Source organism: Echiichthys vipera, assembly GCF_963691815.1.
Source record: "Echiichthys vipera genome assembly, chromosome: X".
NCBI classification, from domain to species: domain Eukaryota; kingdom Metazoa; phylum Chordata; class Actinopteri; order Perciformes; family Trachinidae; genus Echiichthys; species Echiichthys vipera.
The window spans coordinates 31,386,471-31,404,587 of NC_139825.1; the positions used below are offsets into that span (position 1 = coordinate 31,386,471).

An 18,117-nucleotide genomic window follows, 5' to 3' on the forward strand; every position below is an offset into this window, starting at 1 on the left:
GTAAAAATGGCAAGGCACACTACCCTCGACTGCTCCCACGAGTGTAACCAGCTGCAAACGTTCTGTCAGGTTTGTCAGGTTCCCACGAAACCGAACTTCTCCTTGAGAAGATTCTGTCAATTGCATTGAGAGACCAGTTGACCAATTCCATGATTTAAGTAGATTTACATTGGAGAACAGTGAGGAGAGAGGCTCCCAAAGTATGAAACAAGACAAAGAAGCAAAGCAGGGAAGATAAGGGAGGGAGAGCGAGATAGATGAGACTGCATTCACCAAGAGCGAGAGGAGTAGCGATAGCGGTCCTGCACAGCCAATTTTACCAGAATATCCCAAAAGTGAGTTCAGTCCACAGACCAGAGCTTTTAGCTCTGAATATTCCATATTCTGTTTTCCATGTCAACAGTTTTAGTGCAGCTAGACACCTTTTCCGGCCAGCCTGGAACTCACCATGCCTTTCCACAGATGCAGAAACAGCTGGGAGTAAAAGCTGAGGTCTCTGGCCTGAGTAGCACGCGATGGGCCTGCAGATGGCATAATGTGTCAGCTGCGAAAAAAACTATTCAAGTCCATAATGGCCACCCATGCCGAGTTTTCTGTGCCACCATACCGCAGTGTTCTGACCATGGGTCATATGGGTTTTTGTTTTATGTTTTGATGGCGTGTATGTCATTAATTAACAACTTCTCTGTTGTGTGTTGTCTCCCGTTGATTTCTGCAGGTGGTAAGTGGAGTTGCTGATTGGCCAGGAGCTGATGAGGCCGTCTTTAAAAGAATGCCGTGCTGACCTGTGTATTGTGCTGTGATAGATTATTGATTGTCAAGTGAGAACCTTTTTTAAATTTATCTGTGATATCTCCTGTAAGATTCCTGTATTTTCTTTTAGCATTTAATTTTGATAGGTAAGTTAGTTTTCAAATGAAAGGGGTTTTGTCTATTATTTTGGCCTTACTCACCCTGAAGTTTATCTACCCTTTGATAAAAATAAATGTATGTTGGACCGCTAGATTTTGTGTCTGGGTCTCTGGTAGTTTGGGAAAAGGGGAGAGCAACTTTTAAATACTAGTAGCTAGTTTAAATTGGGGGCATGTCCGGGATACCTCAAATTGGGGGCTCATCTGGGATATCTTAAATAAGGGGCTTATGTCCTTTCGTTCGGGTTAGTATAACAGATTTGTTTGATTCCACATTTGTTCTGGTTGGTAGGTTTTCTTAAAAGGGGCACTATGGAGTTCAATTTGGACAATTTATCAAAAAATCCCACTTTGCAGCAGCTAGCGACATGTCAAAAGGTTGTTTTAATGCTGGTTGCTAATCTGTTTGAAATAGATGTGGCATTAAATCTGAGGAAGGAGGAGCTGCTCCAGCTCATAACTTTGAAACTTGGGGAACGGGGTTTGCTTACCTCAACAGATGATTCTGAGAAAGCTGACGTGGCGCTTGCAGAGCTGGTGCCACCGGCCATGCTCCCATTTTGCTGGGGATGTCGGCTAAGGAGCTCAGACTGACCCTACGCATTAAGGAAATGGAGGTGAGGAATCGGGAGTGAGAGGTGCAAGCTATGCACCTGAGCGTGAGAGCATTGGAGCTGGAACGCCAACCCAGTGCTGCCAGTCAGTCTCAGTCTGGTCAGCAGACACCTCATTCTTCCCCAAACAGTTTTGATGTGAGCAGACACATTGCTTTTATTCCGCCTTTCAGAGAGTCTGAGCTGGACTCTTATTTCAATGCCTTTGAGAGGATAGCAGCTGCTCTAAGTTGGCCAAAGGACGTTTGGTCCCTTTTGCTCCATTGCACATTGGTGGGTAAAGCTCAGGAGGTTTGTGCCAGCCTCTCAGTTGAACAGAGGTTGAATGATGATGTTGTTAAACTACTGTGCTGAGGGCATATAGGCTTGTGCCTGAGGCTTACAGACTAAAATTTAGATTGTGTGTAAGTGTCAACCAGACTTATGTGGAGTTTGCGCATGATAAAGGGGTCCTTTTTGTGGTGTCAGTCCAGTAAAGTCATATGACCAGACAAAAATGGATAAAACTGAGGGATCAGTTCCAATATACAGAGGAAATTCCCATTGTGAGATGACCCCAGCAATTAATTTATTCTCCTCTAAATGTAAGCCCTCTCTCCCCCAGGAACTTTATGACAGCAACAACTCTTTTGAGGACTTCTCTCCAGTATTGCCTTGCTGCTTCCATTTCTGTTGCCAAAGAAACATAAACAGTCCCGATGCCCTTGCTCCTGTGGAGTAAGGATAGTGTGGAAGCCTTATGCTCCTCACTCCTCTCATGGTCCCTGATGCATTCTGAATGTTCCCAGTCACTAAATCCCTCAACAAACTGATGATGACATTTAGAGAAAAGTTTACAAGCAAAACAGTAAACATTTCTCTTTGAGGGGGAGTACATCTTGCAGTCTCTCATTACTTTCTGTCCATCTGGCAAACAGCAATACTGTAAATCATTGTGAAAGTGGCGATTTTTACCTCCAATATTTCTGTCCCTGGCAGAAGCTGGGTAGGTCGACCTGCAATTATGACATTGTGCTGCTCCTCTCTGAATAAGAACAGTCTTTATTCTATCGCTGCTTGTGTCTTTCCACAGTGCCAGATCCGTAGTCGTCTCGTACCACTCGCGGCATTATCACTGGCAGGTCCCTCACCACAGCCATCAGGTGGGCCTTCCAGGCTAGTGAAAGATGTGAGTGGGGCCTCCGTTGAACAGGTGCCTGTCACCGTCTCAGTCGAGGCACCCCGCTGTGGATGAGCTGGTGGAAGCATCAGGCGGATAGCAGTCCTGCTCTTCACTGTCGCTGATGCCGTCAACATTCTCATCCTCTACTGCTGGCTCTCCACTAACGTTTAAGCTCCCAAGCTTAAAGTTAGATGCGATGAAAAGACTTGAGATATTCGGAATGCTCTGCCGTAGTTGCAGATGGAGATGCCTCTCATGTTTTGCTTTTAATTTAGAGGCCACACTCTCCCACCGCTTTAATTTTTTTTTCTCATATTCTTCCTTCTAGACTAGCTAACAATCATCTCAACAGCAATGAGTGTCTGGATTCAAATTTCGCGGTCATCTGTCAACTGTCTCTGTTTTTATTTTTATCTGTCATATATGTGTACGTGCGTACGTGTGTGTATGTGTGTACGTCCCATACACTGTATATAAAAGACGTGCCTATGTCCCGTCATCATCGCCGGGACACAAACAGTAAAACAAACAGTCAGTCATAATTTTATTTGCCGTGGCCCAGGCTAATTCTGTATACATCAGCCAGATGGACATGTCTCCCTCCCCCGAACGTCACAATAATGCCCTTTTTTGGTAAGAGGAAATGAGGAGGAGTCAAAGTCTGAAGAGATGGCGGCTTTCAGAGGCGAGTCCAGTTGGATCAAGTTGTGAGTACGGACTCCGACGGAGAGGCTATGCCCATTTTTTATACAGTCTATGGTCCAGACTTGGTACACATTAAAAATGTTTGGCACATTATAAAACGTAAAATATGACCCCAAACTGTTGAGCAGCTGAAGTCCCAAATCAAAGAGCAAGAATAAGAAAACATTCCACTTTCAAAATGATTGGTCTCCTCAGTTCCCAAAACGTACAAAGAGTTGTTGAAAGTAGAGGTGATGCTGATGTGATGATGTGAGTGCTAAACATGAACCTGTCCCGACTTTTTTTAAACGTGGGGCTGGTGTCAAATGATAAATGTGGATTTTAAAAACAACTACATTTTTTAGTTTCAACATCTGAAATGTTGTCTTTGTGCCATTTAGAGACGAATATTTAAATGCATGTGTATTTGTAATCAAGTGTGGTGAGTAGCTTTGCATTGTAGACTGCTCCTTCATCTACTTCATGTTTTCACCAAATCACCTGGATATATTTGATAAGCCACATTGAGCTCATTTTTTTATTTACTGCCCACAGTTTCAAATGGACTCGTGTTTCCATACATCCACGGTTGATCTTTGACTCACCGTGGGCGGAGTGAGGGCGGTCCCCGCGGCTCACACAGCCTGGGCGTCGGCAGTTCCCTGATTGCTGCTGCGTAGGAAACAAAACACCAAACAACACACCTCCTCTTCACCCAGAGAGCTCGGAGGTGTCTCTTCTTACACAAACTTTATATTAAATATCTTAAAAATGCATTCCGGCACGCCTGAAAGCAGTGGTTCGCCAAGGAAAAGGACGTTTTCTTGGGGAGTGAGCGAGGACGAGTCGTTCCGCAACATTATACAAGAGGTGAGCACAGAAATGACGGCGACATTAACAGACTGTTTAGTAGCATTACGCTAACGGTAAGGTAACGTTTATAAACTGTAAACCGTTTAAACTGACCAACGGCTGAAAGTGACAGCCAGGCACGTAGCTTCAGCTCACTTCCTCATTGTTGCTAACGTTAGCTTGTTGTTGTTCCTGACTGTGATGCTAGGCTCTTTAACTTCACCTCAGGTGTGGTTTTGTCTTCTTTATCAGGCCGAGAGTTCATCCAGGAGGCTGACGAGGAGCAGCAGCCGAGGAGGCACGCTGAAGAGGAGGGCTGGCAGTCAGGTAGGATAGAAAAACGAAACATATTTACGATTTCTTCTTGATCAATAGCTAATCAATGCCTCCAGTTTGTCTCTTGCCATGTGTCAGAATCATTGCAGTGCAATAGTAGTTTTGGGGTACCTGTTTTTGAGTATTTATACTTTTTGATACTTTATACTTATCCTCAATTTTTAGAGGGAGATATTGTTTACTATAATATAGGTATTGTTTACGGCTGTGATGAGGATCAGCACCTCTAAATCTTTGGCCATGGCTCTCAGTAGGAAACTGGTGAAATGATATTGTTTACTACATACGTTTTTACTCCACTACATTCAACTAACAAAGCTTAAAAATACAATGCATTGGTATATTTAACCAGTGATTCCCAATCTTTTTTTCCAATTTTTTTTTATTGAAGTACAGTTGTATAATGCATTAGCGCATCTGCCGTAAAGTGAAAAAGAAAAACCCCAACATAAATCCCACTATCCCTCCCAACAACCCATGTCAGATGTAGTCACAGTAATCAACTAAATAGTTAAATAACATACGTACATAATTAAGATACAATGAAACAAAATAGAGTATAACTAATAGCAAAAACAATTAAAGTAATTCAAGAAAAAGAAAAAAAAGGGAGGAGGTCTCTCCATCAAGGTATTAGGAAGCATCCTCAGCATCATCAGGAGTAACAGTAAGACTTTTACTCATAAAAGCCAGCAGCGTTTTGTGAAAAGCTGTCAAAGATCCCCTCTGTGAAAACCTTAACTTCTCTAACTGTAGCCATTGTAAAATTTCATGCATCCAACGGTTGTGAGTCGGTAGAGAAACACGTTTCCATTTAAGGAGAATGTTACGTCTGGAGAGCAGGGTGGTAAAAGTCACGACACGCTGTGTAGTAATGGGCAGATTTTTAGATGGAGGAAGCCCAGAAAGAGAGGTCAGAGGATTTGTGTGTTAAGAGTCTGTTTGAGGATTTGAAATATATTGGAGCAAAATTCAGCAAGCTTCAGGCACGTCCAGAACATGTGTGCGTGGTCGGCTGAGGACTGCTTACAACAGTTAAAAGCATCACTGTGACTAGGGTTTATCTTAGCCAATTTAGCGTTGGTGTAATGGGCTCTATGAAGCACCTTCCACTGGCCGTTGCCTGGCACAAATCAAAGATGATTGGACCGGGTTTAAAATGTGCCTCCACTGGACATCAGTAATGTCAAATCCTTTTACCATGCATTTCTATGCGATACAGTGGGGAGATTCCCAATCGTTTTTGACTGTGTAGTTGGGGCGCCTTGTTACAGTGTTGTTTGAATTTAACTGTTTGAGGCCAAAGAGATGAAATTACAATATTTCACAAAAAAGCCAAGATTGGAGAAAAATAATAAAACAAGTAATAAATATGTGTATCAGAACATTTCACAGCCCATCAAATTTATCTTGTGGCCATTTAGAGGGACACCTAGGTCATTAACTTTTACTTGTTGTGTTTTTAGATTGTTGTATTAGTACTTTTACTGAAATGAAGGATCTGAATTCATCATCCTGCACTTCTGAGAAATAAGCCAGAGCTAGATTCTGATATACAGCTTCATATTTGTTTGGCGTCTAATGTCACAAAGACAATAAACGTTTATTTACAGAAGATCTAAACTTCCATATCCTGATTAGGAATGAGCTATATTGCCACAGCATTTTTTTTTATCATACTTAGTCACATGCTGTGTTTTGAGAGCCGTTATCAAACATGGTGCATTAGATGAGGTCACTGATTTTGATAACTTCTATTTCAGTGTGCTAAAGTCCATGACTTGTCAGATTATGTAATGCTACAGAAAGAGCTACAGCATTTCTGGTGACAGTTGCTAGCACAAAAAAGTATGTGATATGGTTTGATTAAAAACATTTGCACTTACAATATAGTTGGAGCTCATTATTGGGTCACATAATTTGGTGCAACATCTTATTTTAAAGGTTTACAGTGAAAAATAAAAGGTCACAGGTTAAAAAGATCTGTTCTCTTTCTGTCTCTGTCAAAAATATCTTTCACAGTAGATATTTAAATTGTCTCAGTGGGAGACTCACAGGTGTTAATAGTGATATTAATGATGACACTGTTATTTTGAAGTGTCTCAGTAAGTTGTGACAGTGAGCAAACCTGAACTATACCGGGACCCTGGAACTGAAGCAGTTAAATCACATTCAGCCTCTTACACAAGCCCAAAGCACAATACTGCAATATATAGTACTTTATGAAGCTTACAATGATGTATGAGTTATTTGTGATGCTATGATTTGCTTATTTTGATTAATAAGTCATGTTATTGGTGTTTTGTGTACACGAGAGGAGCAATGGAAATTATCCTATGTGGCCTTTTAGAACATGCTTGTCTTCATCTAACTTAAATGAAAAGAGAAGAGCATTTTTATGCCTCCGCGCTGGTGACAGCTGTGGCTGGAAATCTTATGTTTTGAGGTGTCCGCAAGTATGTCCATCCCAACGGCTGCCTTTCCCATTCTTGTGAACACAATATCTCAGAAACTCTTGGATGGATTTTCTTCAAATCAGGGCTGTACGTTAACTTTTACCGCACATAGCACTAGTGCTACAGCGACCGACCTGACCGTTTTTTAGCACAGGAACAGAGTTGTAGCACACCCTACAGAGGACAATTAATGCAGCTCATCACTTACACAGTAACATCCACAAGTGTAATTCATATATACATAATGTAAAACAATTATAGAATATAACTCAAAATGTTTTCAGATACAGAAGAAGCATCTTTAGATAGTGTGCATGCACGAAAGTTGCATGCTGCCTGTTACTGCTCCGGTCTTTGAGTTTGCTTTTTTAAAAACTTTCTTAACTTTTATTCTCCTTTTTGTTCACTCTCCTTTTTGTTTCTTCACCCTAACTTCTGTGAAGTTCTGCCCTCTGCATTGAGGTTACCTCTGCTAGTTTTCGTGTTTCTTTTCGTGTTTCTTTTGTTGTTTTTAGCAGTGCAGCTTTCAGCGGGACATACTTCCTTTGTTTACTCCGGAGAACAGCTGATCGCGCTAATGCCGGCTGGCATAGTGGCCAGACCAGCTGATATTCCAACCGAACTTTGGAGAAAAACATACCAAGAACTCCGAGGTGGGAAGCAACGTCGGGGCAAAAGAGGAGGGTCTAGACGGGACGAGCTTATGGAGAGGAGAAGTTTTAAGCTGTGTCTCCCCCCTGTTGTTATGGGAAATGTACGGTCTCTCTACAACAAAATGGATGAACTGACGGCGCTAATGCAGAGCCACCCAGAGTAATGTGAGTGCAGTCTGATGTGTTTCAAGGAGACATGGCTGCACAGGGACATTACGGACCAGAACGTCTTCGTGGATGGCTTCCCCACCATTCGGGCTGACCGCAACGGCACCGAGAGCAGTAAGAGGAAAGGAGGGGGGCTTGCCGTTCTAGTAAACAGCAGATGGTGTAATCCTAGTCATATCACCATTAAAGAACAGCTTTGTAGCCCGGATGTTGAACTGCTGGCCGTTGGACTTGGTCCATACCGTCTGCCTAGAGAAATCACGTATGTCATCACTGTTGTTCTGTACAGCCCTCCCTCTGCAAACCCGACATCTGCCTGCAGCATCATACACTCCACCATCTCCAAACTCCAGACTCAACACCCCAGCGCCCTCATCATCATGTCGGGAGACTTTAACAACGTCACTTTGGATAGAGTTCTGCCGACCTTCCAACAGTACGTGAGCTGTCCTACCAGCCTACCTGCAGGGCTGCTTTGAAGTGACTGACTGGCCTGCACTTTGTGAGCTGCACGGGGAGGACATCAATAGGCTCACTGAGTGTATCACGGACTACATAATTTTTTTGTTTTGCCAACAACAAACCCTGGATCACCATTATGCCCACCCTGAATGAAAAGAAGAGAGCATTCAGATATGGCAACCGTGATGAGGTGAGGAGAGTGCATGGTGTACTCAAACTTAAAATCAGGGAGGCTCAAGACAATTATAGGTGAAAGCTGGAGAACAAACTCCAGTGAAACAACACAAGGGATGTGTGGAGTGGCATGAGAACCATCACCGGATTCCAGAAGACTGGTAGCACGGGGTTGGAGGACCGCGTGGACCAGGCCAACAAACTGAACCTATTTTTCAATAGGTTTGATACTGCGGCCCATCCCCCACAGGACTCTGCTGCTGCCGGCCCCTTAACTAATGCCACCTTAGCTCCCCCTACTCCTCCTCCTTACAGACCCCTTGTCTGCCCCTCACCATCTCACTTCACACCTACCTATTCCACCCCTCGCCCCTGCTCAACATCATGTCCTCCACAAGCTAATGACCTCAGCCCTCCCCCAACGGACATCTCTACAGTGTCCTTCACGCCTGACCTAGTGAGAAGACAGCTGACGAGACTCCACTGTGGCAAGGATGCAGGCCCCGATGGTGTATTTCCCAGGGTGTTTAAAGCCTGTGCCCCCCAGCTGTGTGGAGTACTGAGTCAAGTCAAGCTGTGGAAGACGTCCTGCCTCGTGCCTGTGCCAAAGACACCGCGTCCCAGTGGCACTCAGGACTACAGACTAGTGGCCTTGACGTCCCACATCATGGAGAGACTCGTCCTGGAGCAGCTAAGGCCCATGGTCAGGCCCTTCACTGATCCACTACAGTTCGCTTACCAGCATCACCTGGGAGTTGACTGCATCACCTACCTGCTAGCAGAGTCTACAGTCATCTGAACAAGCCTGTGAACACTGAGATAGTCATGTTCTTTGACTTCTCCAGAGCATTCAACACCATTCGTCCGGCTCTACTGGGTGAGAAGATGCCTGCGATACAGGTGGAGACCCCCCATTGTGTCCTGGATTGTGGATTACCTGATGGGCAGAACACAGTATGTATGCCTACAGAACTGTGGTCAGCAACACTGGGGCCCCACAGGGGACTGTCCTCTCTCGCTTTCTCTTCACCCTCTTCACCTCAGACTTCAACTATTGCACTGGGTCCTGCCACCTTCAGAGGTTTTCTGATGACTCAGCAATAGTTGGCTGCATTGGAAAGGGGGATGAAAGTGAATACAGGACTGTGGTGGGTAACTTTGTCACTTGGAATGAGCTGAATCATCTGCAGCTCAACGTGACTACACAAAGGAGCTTGTAGTAGATCTGAGGAGGGTGAAAACACCTGTGACCCCTGTCTCAATCCAGGGGGGTCCCTGTGGACACTGTAGAGGAGTATAAGTACCTGGGGGTGTACTTCAATAATAAGTTGAACTGGACTAGAAAGACAGAGGCTGTCTACAAAAAGGGCCAAAGTCTACGCTTTTTCCTGAGGAGTCTGTGGTACTTAAACATCTGCCGGACGATGCTGAGGATGTTTTATGAGTCTGTTGTGGCCAGTGCGATCTTCTTCATGGACACACACACGGAGACACAGACAGGCAGACAAAATATAGCTGCCTATAATACGTTTAAATTACTTCTTCAAGGGGCCGCATTGTCTGCCCCGGCGATATCAATCGTGATGGAGTTTTGAAGGGTACCAGGCCGCTCCAGGTTTTGCTGCGCGTGACAGGCATCTCGAGCCAGGGTGTGACTGTTGGATATGTTATGTTTTTGTGTGATGTCTTTCTTTTAATATGTGGTTGCCCACAAGATAGGGATTAACCTTTCTTATTTTAAGCGGTGCTGTCTGACAATAGGAGCAACAAATTAGTTGCTTTGTGGCATCGAACTTGAGCCAGGCGAACTCCTGCTGCCCCCCTCCGTGTTGTAGCTGTACGTTTAGCTTTCACTTTTGTCGTTGGCGCGTTTTGGTTGGTGTTGGGGGGTCCTTGTTAACTTGATTTACGTTATCGTCTGTGTTGTCCTGGGTGCCTGGGGTCTCTTTAGTTTGATTCGTGTTGTCAACCCGGACAGGTTGGAAAAGTCTCTTCATGTTGACTCGCAGGAGTAATGTTAGCCACTGTGTGCCAACCATAGACTGTATAAAAATGGATGTAGCCTCTCCGCCGGGGCCCGTTCTTTCAACTTGAGCCAATCGTACTAGCCTCCGGATGCTGACATCTTGTCACACTTTGACTCCTCCTCATTTCCCTATTACCAAAAAAGGGCATATATATATATATATATACGTCCGTCCGTCTGGCTTACGTTTACAGAATTAGCCACATTAGATCCACCGCCCGGGAGCTAGGCTAACAGAACACGCTGCTAGAGTGGGACACAATGTTGAGATTATTTTCCGGGAACGGGAGTAATTTTTAAAAAATTTAGTAATGAGTACAGGGTTTTTTAGAGGGTAGACAGTGACACGGCACTCCATTTCTCTAGCGGAGATTACACCAGCTCTGGGAACGAATTGCTGCCAGCATTTATGATGATCTAAACTGATATTCAACACAGTGCCATCCCCATAGAGTGTAAAACAACAACCCTTACAGCCCAAATCCTCCCAGTGCTCCAGATTAGCATCTAGTGTATGTGCCATTGATAGTAGGCTAATTTATATTGCAAGTCATGGTGCAACTATTATTAGCATAACAGAGCTAACATAAACACGTTGTGTTCCTAAACCATCTGTTGGTACAGTTGATTCAAAATTCAAACCATCTTGTCACTTATAGTAACACCACCATACGAATGAGCACAGTCAAGGTCGAGATGCTAATCCTGACAACTAGCCTCTGGGGCGAAGTGAGGGCCAGTGGTTAGCTGTCACGCAAGAGGCAACGCCTAATTATTCATACATTTTAGTCTCCAATAAAATAAAAACTAGCCTGGTACAAAAAAATTCACCTCCCTCAGTGTTGTCATGGAGATATGACCTAAACATACAGAATGAATGTTTTTTTGTACCGGGCCTCCATGTGACTCCATAGGTTTAATTATGCTGTGAAAAACGTCTTATTTAACATGGGGGTCAATGAGAAACTGCTCTATTGTGCAAACTGCTCCTACCGGACACTCGGAGAACTGCAGTTTTTGGCACTTACATATTGGATCAACCAGGAAGGAAGCTGTGGTGGGGTCTTGGTGCCACCCAGTCGCATGGGACAGAGCGTGAGTAAAAGCTGTGACTGTGAGGAATTGTGGGATTTGGCGTTCAATATACTAAGAAGAGACTAAGACTTAACATTAGTCATAGGAAGGATAGTTGTATTCCTAACAAGATTTTATTTTTTGTGGCTAAATCTGCCCATAGCACCCAATGCTACAGGGTAGATTAATTATTTTTTTGATGTGGCACGTGTCGAACTGAACAGTCCTGCACATGTGTCCACTTGGCCTCAAGGTTGAACTGATAAGACTCTGGAGGTCAAAGATCAAGGTCACTGTGACTTCACAAAACGCATTTGTGGCCATTGGCGGAGGCATACAACCACAAGGTGGTTGTTTTAATTTAAAGATGAACTATTTTTTAAAGTTTTTTTTCTCTTTTCAGCAATCTGACCAGGACCTTTCAATGGGACTCCCAGAAATGGTGATTATTTTTACTGTTATTATAATTATGACAAATATTACTTTATAAAGTCTGTAACCGTAGTCGCTAACCGTTCTGTCAGGTCTAATAGATCACTGCACTGATGCATTTTCCTTTACATTTAGAGGGATTGTCTTGTTTCCAGATGAGGCCTCCCACTGATGCCTCTGAGAGCCTACTAAACACTTGTCCACCCACTGACTGACATGCATTCCTCTACAGTTGCCCACACTAATTTGCAACTGTTTTTGTGGTGTAGCTGGAGCTGCAGGCCAGCTATGATCAGGTGGTGAAGGAGCTGCGTGGGCTTAAGGTCGAGCGAGAGACTCTGTTGTTCCAGGTGGACGTCCTGAAGGACAAGCTGGAGGATGTAGAGGAGCTGCTGGCTGAGACCCAGAGGGAAGCTGGACAGACTATTGCGGTACATCGAGGCCTCACCAACACTGACATTTAAATTCAAAATACTTTGCTTCAGCAACATATAGATGTCTTTTTGGTCTTCATCCTCTCTAATGAGAAGTTTGTGAAACTATTATGACATAATGTTTTTGACACTAACAGTGCTTTTCTCTGCATTTGTAGGAGTTGGAACAAGAGAAGAGGGCTAAGAAGAAACTGGAGAGCATGGTCTGTTCTCTGATGATCCTCTCTGAGGAGATGGAGAGATTAAAAGAGGTAATGTGACATCAACATTAGAGAGGCACAAGGTTTTTGAATTAATGTAAAATGTTCTTCAACACATGAGCACTGTTGATTTCTCCCCATGGAGCCAAAAGGAAAATATTTTGGTTCAGTACATTTCTGCTGTCAGCAGCCTGATAAAGACAGGTTAGCAGTAGCTGCCAATCTGATTACAGACGTCTGTACAGACGAAGACAGAGATTACAGACAGAGATTACAGACGGCTGTACAGATGAAGACAGAGATTACAGACCGAGATTACAGACGGCTGTACAGACGAAGAAGGAGATTACAGACGGCTGTACAGACGAAGACAGAGATTTTGATAGGATGACGAAATGCTAATGTCGCACTCCCAGTGATGATCCCCGGTAATAAATTAACAAAATAAACTCACAAACTGTAAGGACATTATTCTTACACTTATTTTCCTAAACACAGAAAAATGCAATCGTAGCCCACACCTTCTGAATTCAAGTTCCTCTCTTTCAGTAAATTAGCTTAGGCTAGTTTAACTGGCTTAATTGGCTCTTAAACTTGTCAGAACACTCTTCATTCAAACTCAAATAAAGCTCCTCATAGTAAATCTTTCCACTGTTCTAACAATAACCAGCTCTTGTTTTGTTGAAATAAATCCAGCTGCTTGTTCTTTTGAGTCAGGTCATTAAATTAGCAAAATAAAATGACAACTATATTCCATAAAAAATGCTCTAAAAACAGCAATGTACTTTATCATCGTTGATAGCTGATATATTTGTCCAATCGCCCAAAGCCTAACTGGCACCTCCTGTTTCCCAAGTCCTTAGACTGAGCTACTGCCGCCCTGTCTTACAAAAAAAACACATTTTCATAGCTTTTCTTTGCTTCCATTTTGGTCGGGATGGCATTAACTTTACAGGAAAATCAAAATAAAATAATAACAAAATAGCATATGAAACAATAGAGTTTGAACTGAAAGATCACCTCATTTACTGACGGACAATTCATTTTCTCTTTGCAGGAGAGGAATAACAAACCATCTGCTCCAGCGAACACACATGGCGGTGTTGATGAGGTAACGAAACAAGAACACCAGATGAAAAATGATGCCAAGGAACTGACGGAGGACTCATCATCGTGCAAACCTCACAGCAGCGTAAGTAGAGTTAGCGCTTCGGAGGAAGAGGGACACAATGAAGGGACAGATGATGATGGAAGCTTCTCTATGAATCTGCAGAAGAAGGTCCGTAAGCCCCTGAGCCACGTGCGCTCCCTTGCAGTAGACAAACCGTTCCCTGAAGACGGGGTCCTGCACAGGCCTTACGAGAGCGATGTTGATGACAGGACCGACTCCGACAGCTTTAGTGTCTACGAGGATGCTGTGACTCCAGAGCAGCTGAGGATGTTTCTTGGTGAAGCGAACCCTTTTGAGCTGCCTGATGATTCAGAGGAAGGTTCTACTAAAAACTCCCGAGTTAATGACAGGAAGACCCAAGACCCCCAAAACTCTGATGCTTGTGTCGTGTCTTAATCTGGTTTATCTACAACTGGACGAAAGGTCAAAGATTATTAATTATTGATCATTTGGTGTAATTCAAGAGCTCTTTGACTTGCTGTTTACTCACATCTGACAATAACATTCAGAGTTGTAATTAGAGCTCCAACAAATGGTCACTCGAAAATAAATTTGCAATTATTTTGTCAATCGATTAATCATATCAGTAATTTTCTTTTAAATGCCGAACAGTTTCTGGTTTCAGCTTCTCAAAAGTGAGGTTGCTGCTTTTCTTTGTAATATGTATAATCACAGAAATATCTTTGGGATTTGAAACCACTGTTGGGAATTTGAAGATGCCACTTTAGACTCTGGGTAATTTGAATGCTAATTTTTCACTAGTTTTGTCCTTTTCTAACTAAACAATTACTCGATCAATCTGCATCTTAATTGATCATGAAACTAACGGTTAGTTGCATCCCTAGTTGTAATGTACTGTTGTACAATTATAAGTTTCAGTTTTAAATTTACAACAAAAAGAAACTCAGGATCCAGATGGTTTACTAGCTGGAACTAATGACTACTTCATATTATTTGCCAATAATTTCTTTATCATACAGTGCCTATAGAAAGTCATGATACCCTTTTGAAATAATCACTTTTTTTGTTTTACAGCCTGAAATAATACATAAAAATGTATATTTTTCCAGCGTGATTTACACATTTTGCTGTACAACATTCAAGTGAAATAGTTTTTTCCTCCATATAATCAACTCAGTGGCTGAAGGAGAGGAAGGTGAAGGTCCTAGAGGGGCCCAGTCAGAGCCCTGACCTGCATCCTACAGAACATCTGTGGATGGACTTGAAGAGTGAAGTCCATCGCCGCTCACCACAGAATCTGACTGAACTCGAACAGCTCTGCAGGAAGAATGGGGAAATGTTTCCCAGTCTAGGTTCACAAAGCTGGTAGAGACAGATCCAAACAGTCTGATGCTGTAATTAAAGCAAAAGGTGCGTCCACAAAGTATTAAATCTGGGGACTCATCACTTAAATTTTTACTAATTTTTCAGAAATGTAGAAAAAAACGATTTCACTTGAATGTTGTAAGGAAAAATGTGTAAATCACGCTGGAAAAAAATAAATATATTTTAATGTATTATTTCGGGCTGTAAAACGACAAAAATGACTATTTCAAAAGGGATGATGACTTTCTGTAGGCACTGTATGTGTCTTAACTTCTTTTTTGGAATATGTAGATACACATGGAGAATAGTGCTGCGGTGACAATTTTCCTCTTTTTATCTTTTAACAATGTTTGTATACTAAATCAAGATTTACCTGTAGACAAAACACAGTGAGCTCTGCAAGTATCTGGACAGGGACAGTTTCGGCTCCAAATGCATTAGAAAGTCAGGAATTTAGAGAGACTTTCCGAACATTTCAGCTCTTAAGTGCATTTAAAGACTTCTGTTGGCCGTCCTCAGCTGTAGAGCTCACTGGCCATATCAAAGGCAGTTGTTTGAAATGTTATGAGTCACATTTTTAAGTAAGGGAAAATGCCATTTTTGCCGCCTAGTCGATCTTTAAAAGAAGATTTATTTTTTTATCTTTCTTATACGTCCCTTTTTCCTGTTTTTATGTTGAATTTCGGGAGCTTGATTTGGCTGCATTTGCACTTTCTAAAGTTGTGTATTGTGGCATAATTTCATTAGAAACAACATTCCGTTAACAACCAAACACATCAGCGAGAAGTAATCAGCTGAGCTGCTGCAGGCTGTGTTGTCTGCCCGCATGGTGATACTGTATGTTTGCACATTTGCAGTGAAACTTGCTGAAATTAGTCTCTTTGGATGTCTCTGATTGCTGTAAACACTTTGTATTTAATCAAAATTTCACCTTTGCAAAATTTACATTTGTTTTTTACAATGTTACATTCTTTTATGCCTTAGGCAAGAATAGACTCTTTCACCTCATTTGTGATAAATAGTTTGCATGAGCACCTGAAGAATGTATACTGATTTCCAAACTGCACACAAATTGATCTGTTTCATTTATCAGTACTTTTGCACGCAGTACACGTATATTAAATAATACTTTGAGGCTATTTACTGCGAGAATTGTTGTTTTGAAGGGAGTTTAATTTAATTTGAAAATGTATCATTCTCATGTTGTGGTTTTACGGTGGTTCCTCAACAAAATGAATAATGAAACATAAGGGACACTAATGTTTTTTAAATGAAAATCCAATTTTTATATCTGATTCTGTTACACAAAAAACTGAATCTGAACAACATAAATATGTTCTCGGAAATTTGAAAATAGGTAAACATTATACCTACTGCTTGCAGTTGCGGCAGTTTACCCTTTTTCATCATTTGTGTTTGTATTGTTTCATTTGTCTTTACTTTTGTCACCGTGTTATTTCAAATAATGCTGGTTCACATGCTAATACTTGATCTTGTGTGTTGGCTGCCATGATGCACAAACTGCTCAGACTTTTTGCTGCCTTTTCTGTAGAAAATGAACCGATAGGAGGTAACTGTTAGTGTTGTGCTGTGTGGTGACTCTGTGGTCAGTTCTTAAGCAATCAGGTCATTTGCAATCAGCGCTGGTCAGATGTTTCTATATCCACAATCATTTTGGTTGTTTATGTTGCATCAACCATTCATTCTATATTTCTATTGATTTCCTGTCAGGTCAAAAGATTTGGTTGTTTTTTTTGCAAAGAACCAGTAAAGTTGTGTTACTCTGATAAATGTCATTTTTAATCCATTCATTTAATCCCATCACTGGCTCTGTTGGACATTTTGAGCACACAGCCGTGACTTTGTTGCCAATTTATCAACTAATAAATCACATCATTTGTTTTTTGTTATATTTCCCTCAACAATGAAAAACAAAAGGGTTCTTACTGTAATTTGATGCATTTAATGGGTCTAGATATTTTTTTATTTGTCCTGACATACATTTATACTTGCACTGGAAAATACATTGCAGACATATCAAAATAAAAAAAGTAAATAATGCTGATGCTCATTTATTTTGATTTTTTTTGATTGATGATATAGATCACCATTATAACCAACTAACTCATAACATATTTGTAACCAAAGGAGAAAACGCTTTAGACCAGCTAACCTCTGGGTCTAGTCTCATACAGTTAAGAGCCGATGAATGACTTTTTTTTTTTTTTTTTACTTAAAGGAGTTGTGAAGCTAAAAATAAGGGTTTTTGGTAGAGCCTTCAGAGAAACTCATGTAATTAAAGGGTTGGCTAAAAATTACACTAAACATGGCTTGATGATAATAATTATGGAAAGTGAAATCAAATTACACTCTCTCTTTGCGAATGACTGGTAATCTATTTCTGGGAAACTTTAAATGCTGTAACAGAGAAATCACATCAGAAATAGGGCTGCACTCTGTGTGCTCCTGCAGATGCGTGAAGGAACCTTTAAACAGGCTTAAAGTTTTTTATTTTGTTCCCTGAAGTATTTCAGCCTGATGTCATGTAACATTATTTGTCTACCCGATGGCAAAGTGAACCTCTAATTAAAGAGCGTCCTTTTACTTAATTTGGTGTTCAGGAGTGAGTAAAATTCACAAATTTTTCTGGGGGCAGAAAGTAGGGAAGGGACATTGACATTAATGTCTCATTATGGCTAAGATCTGTTATTTCAATAGAGGAAAGTGGTGCCAGAAAATACACACACAGCAGAATAAGCAAAGTGTATGTTTTTTTATACTGAGCGTTAAACTATAACCACAATTAATTAAATAGTGTTGATTGTACAACATCAGCACAGGTTAAAGAATCAAGTACTCAAGACTTGTATTACAGTGATTTAGAACAAATGTATGAATAACAATGAAATTGTGATGAAAAGACACATTATTAAAATTTACTCCAAAAATCAGATTTAGCTAATGTGGGAAGTCAGTAATTGT

General features: G+C 41.7%; 1 protein-coding gene across 2 annotated transcripts; it reads left to right on the forward strand.

Moving 5' to 3' along the window:
* Positions 1–4,062: 4,062 nt before the first annotated feature.
* LOC310965115 (uncharacterized protein) lies at positions 4,063–17,208 on the forward strand. 2 transcript variants are annotated; one of them, XM_083938531.1, is made up of 7 exons: positions 4,063–4,241; positions 4,476–4,550; positions 11,976–12,014; positions 12,274–12,435; positions 12,597–12,689; positions 13,696–13,830; positions 13,912–17,208. In XM_083938531.1, the coding sequence occupies exons 1-7, from the start codon at positions 4,143–4,145 to the stop codon at positions 14,203–14,205; spliced, it is 897 nt and encodes a 298-aa protein (XP_083794657.1). In that variant the 5' UTR covers positions 4,063–4,142; the 3' UTR covers positions 14,206–17,208. The 2 variants fall into 2 exon arrangements, with proteins under 2 accessions (XP_083794657.1, XP_083794656.1); XM_083938530.1 differs by having other exon boundaries at positions 13,696–17,208.
* Positions 17,209–18,117: the final 909 nt, after the last annotated feature.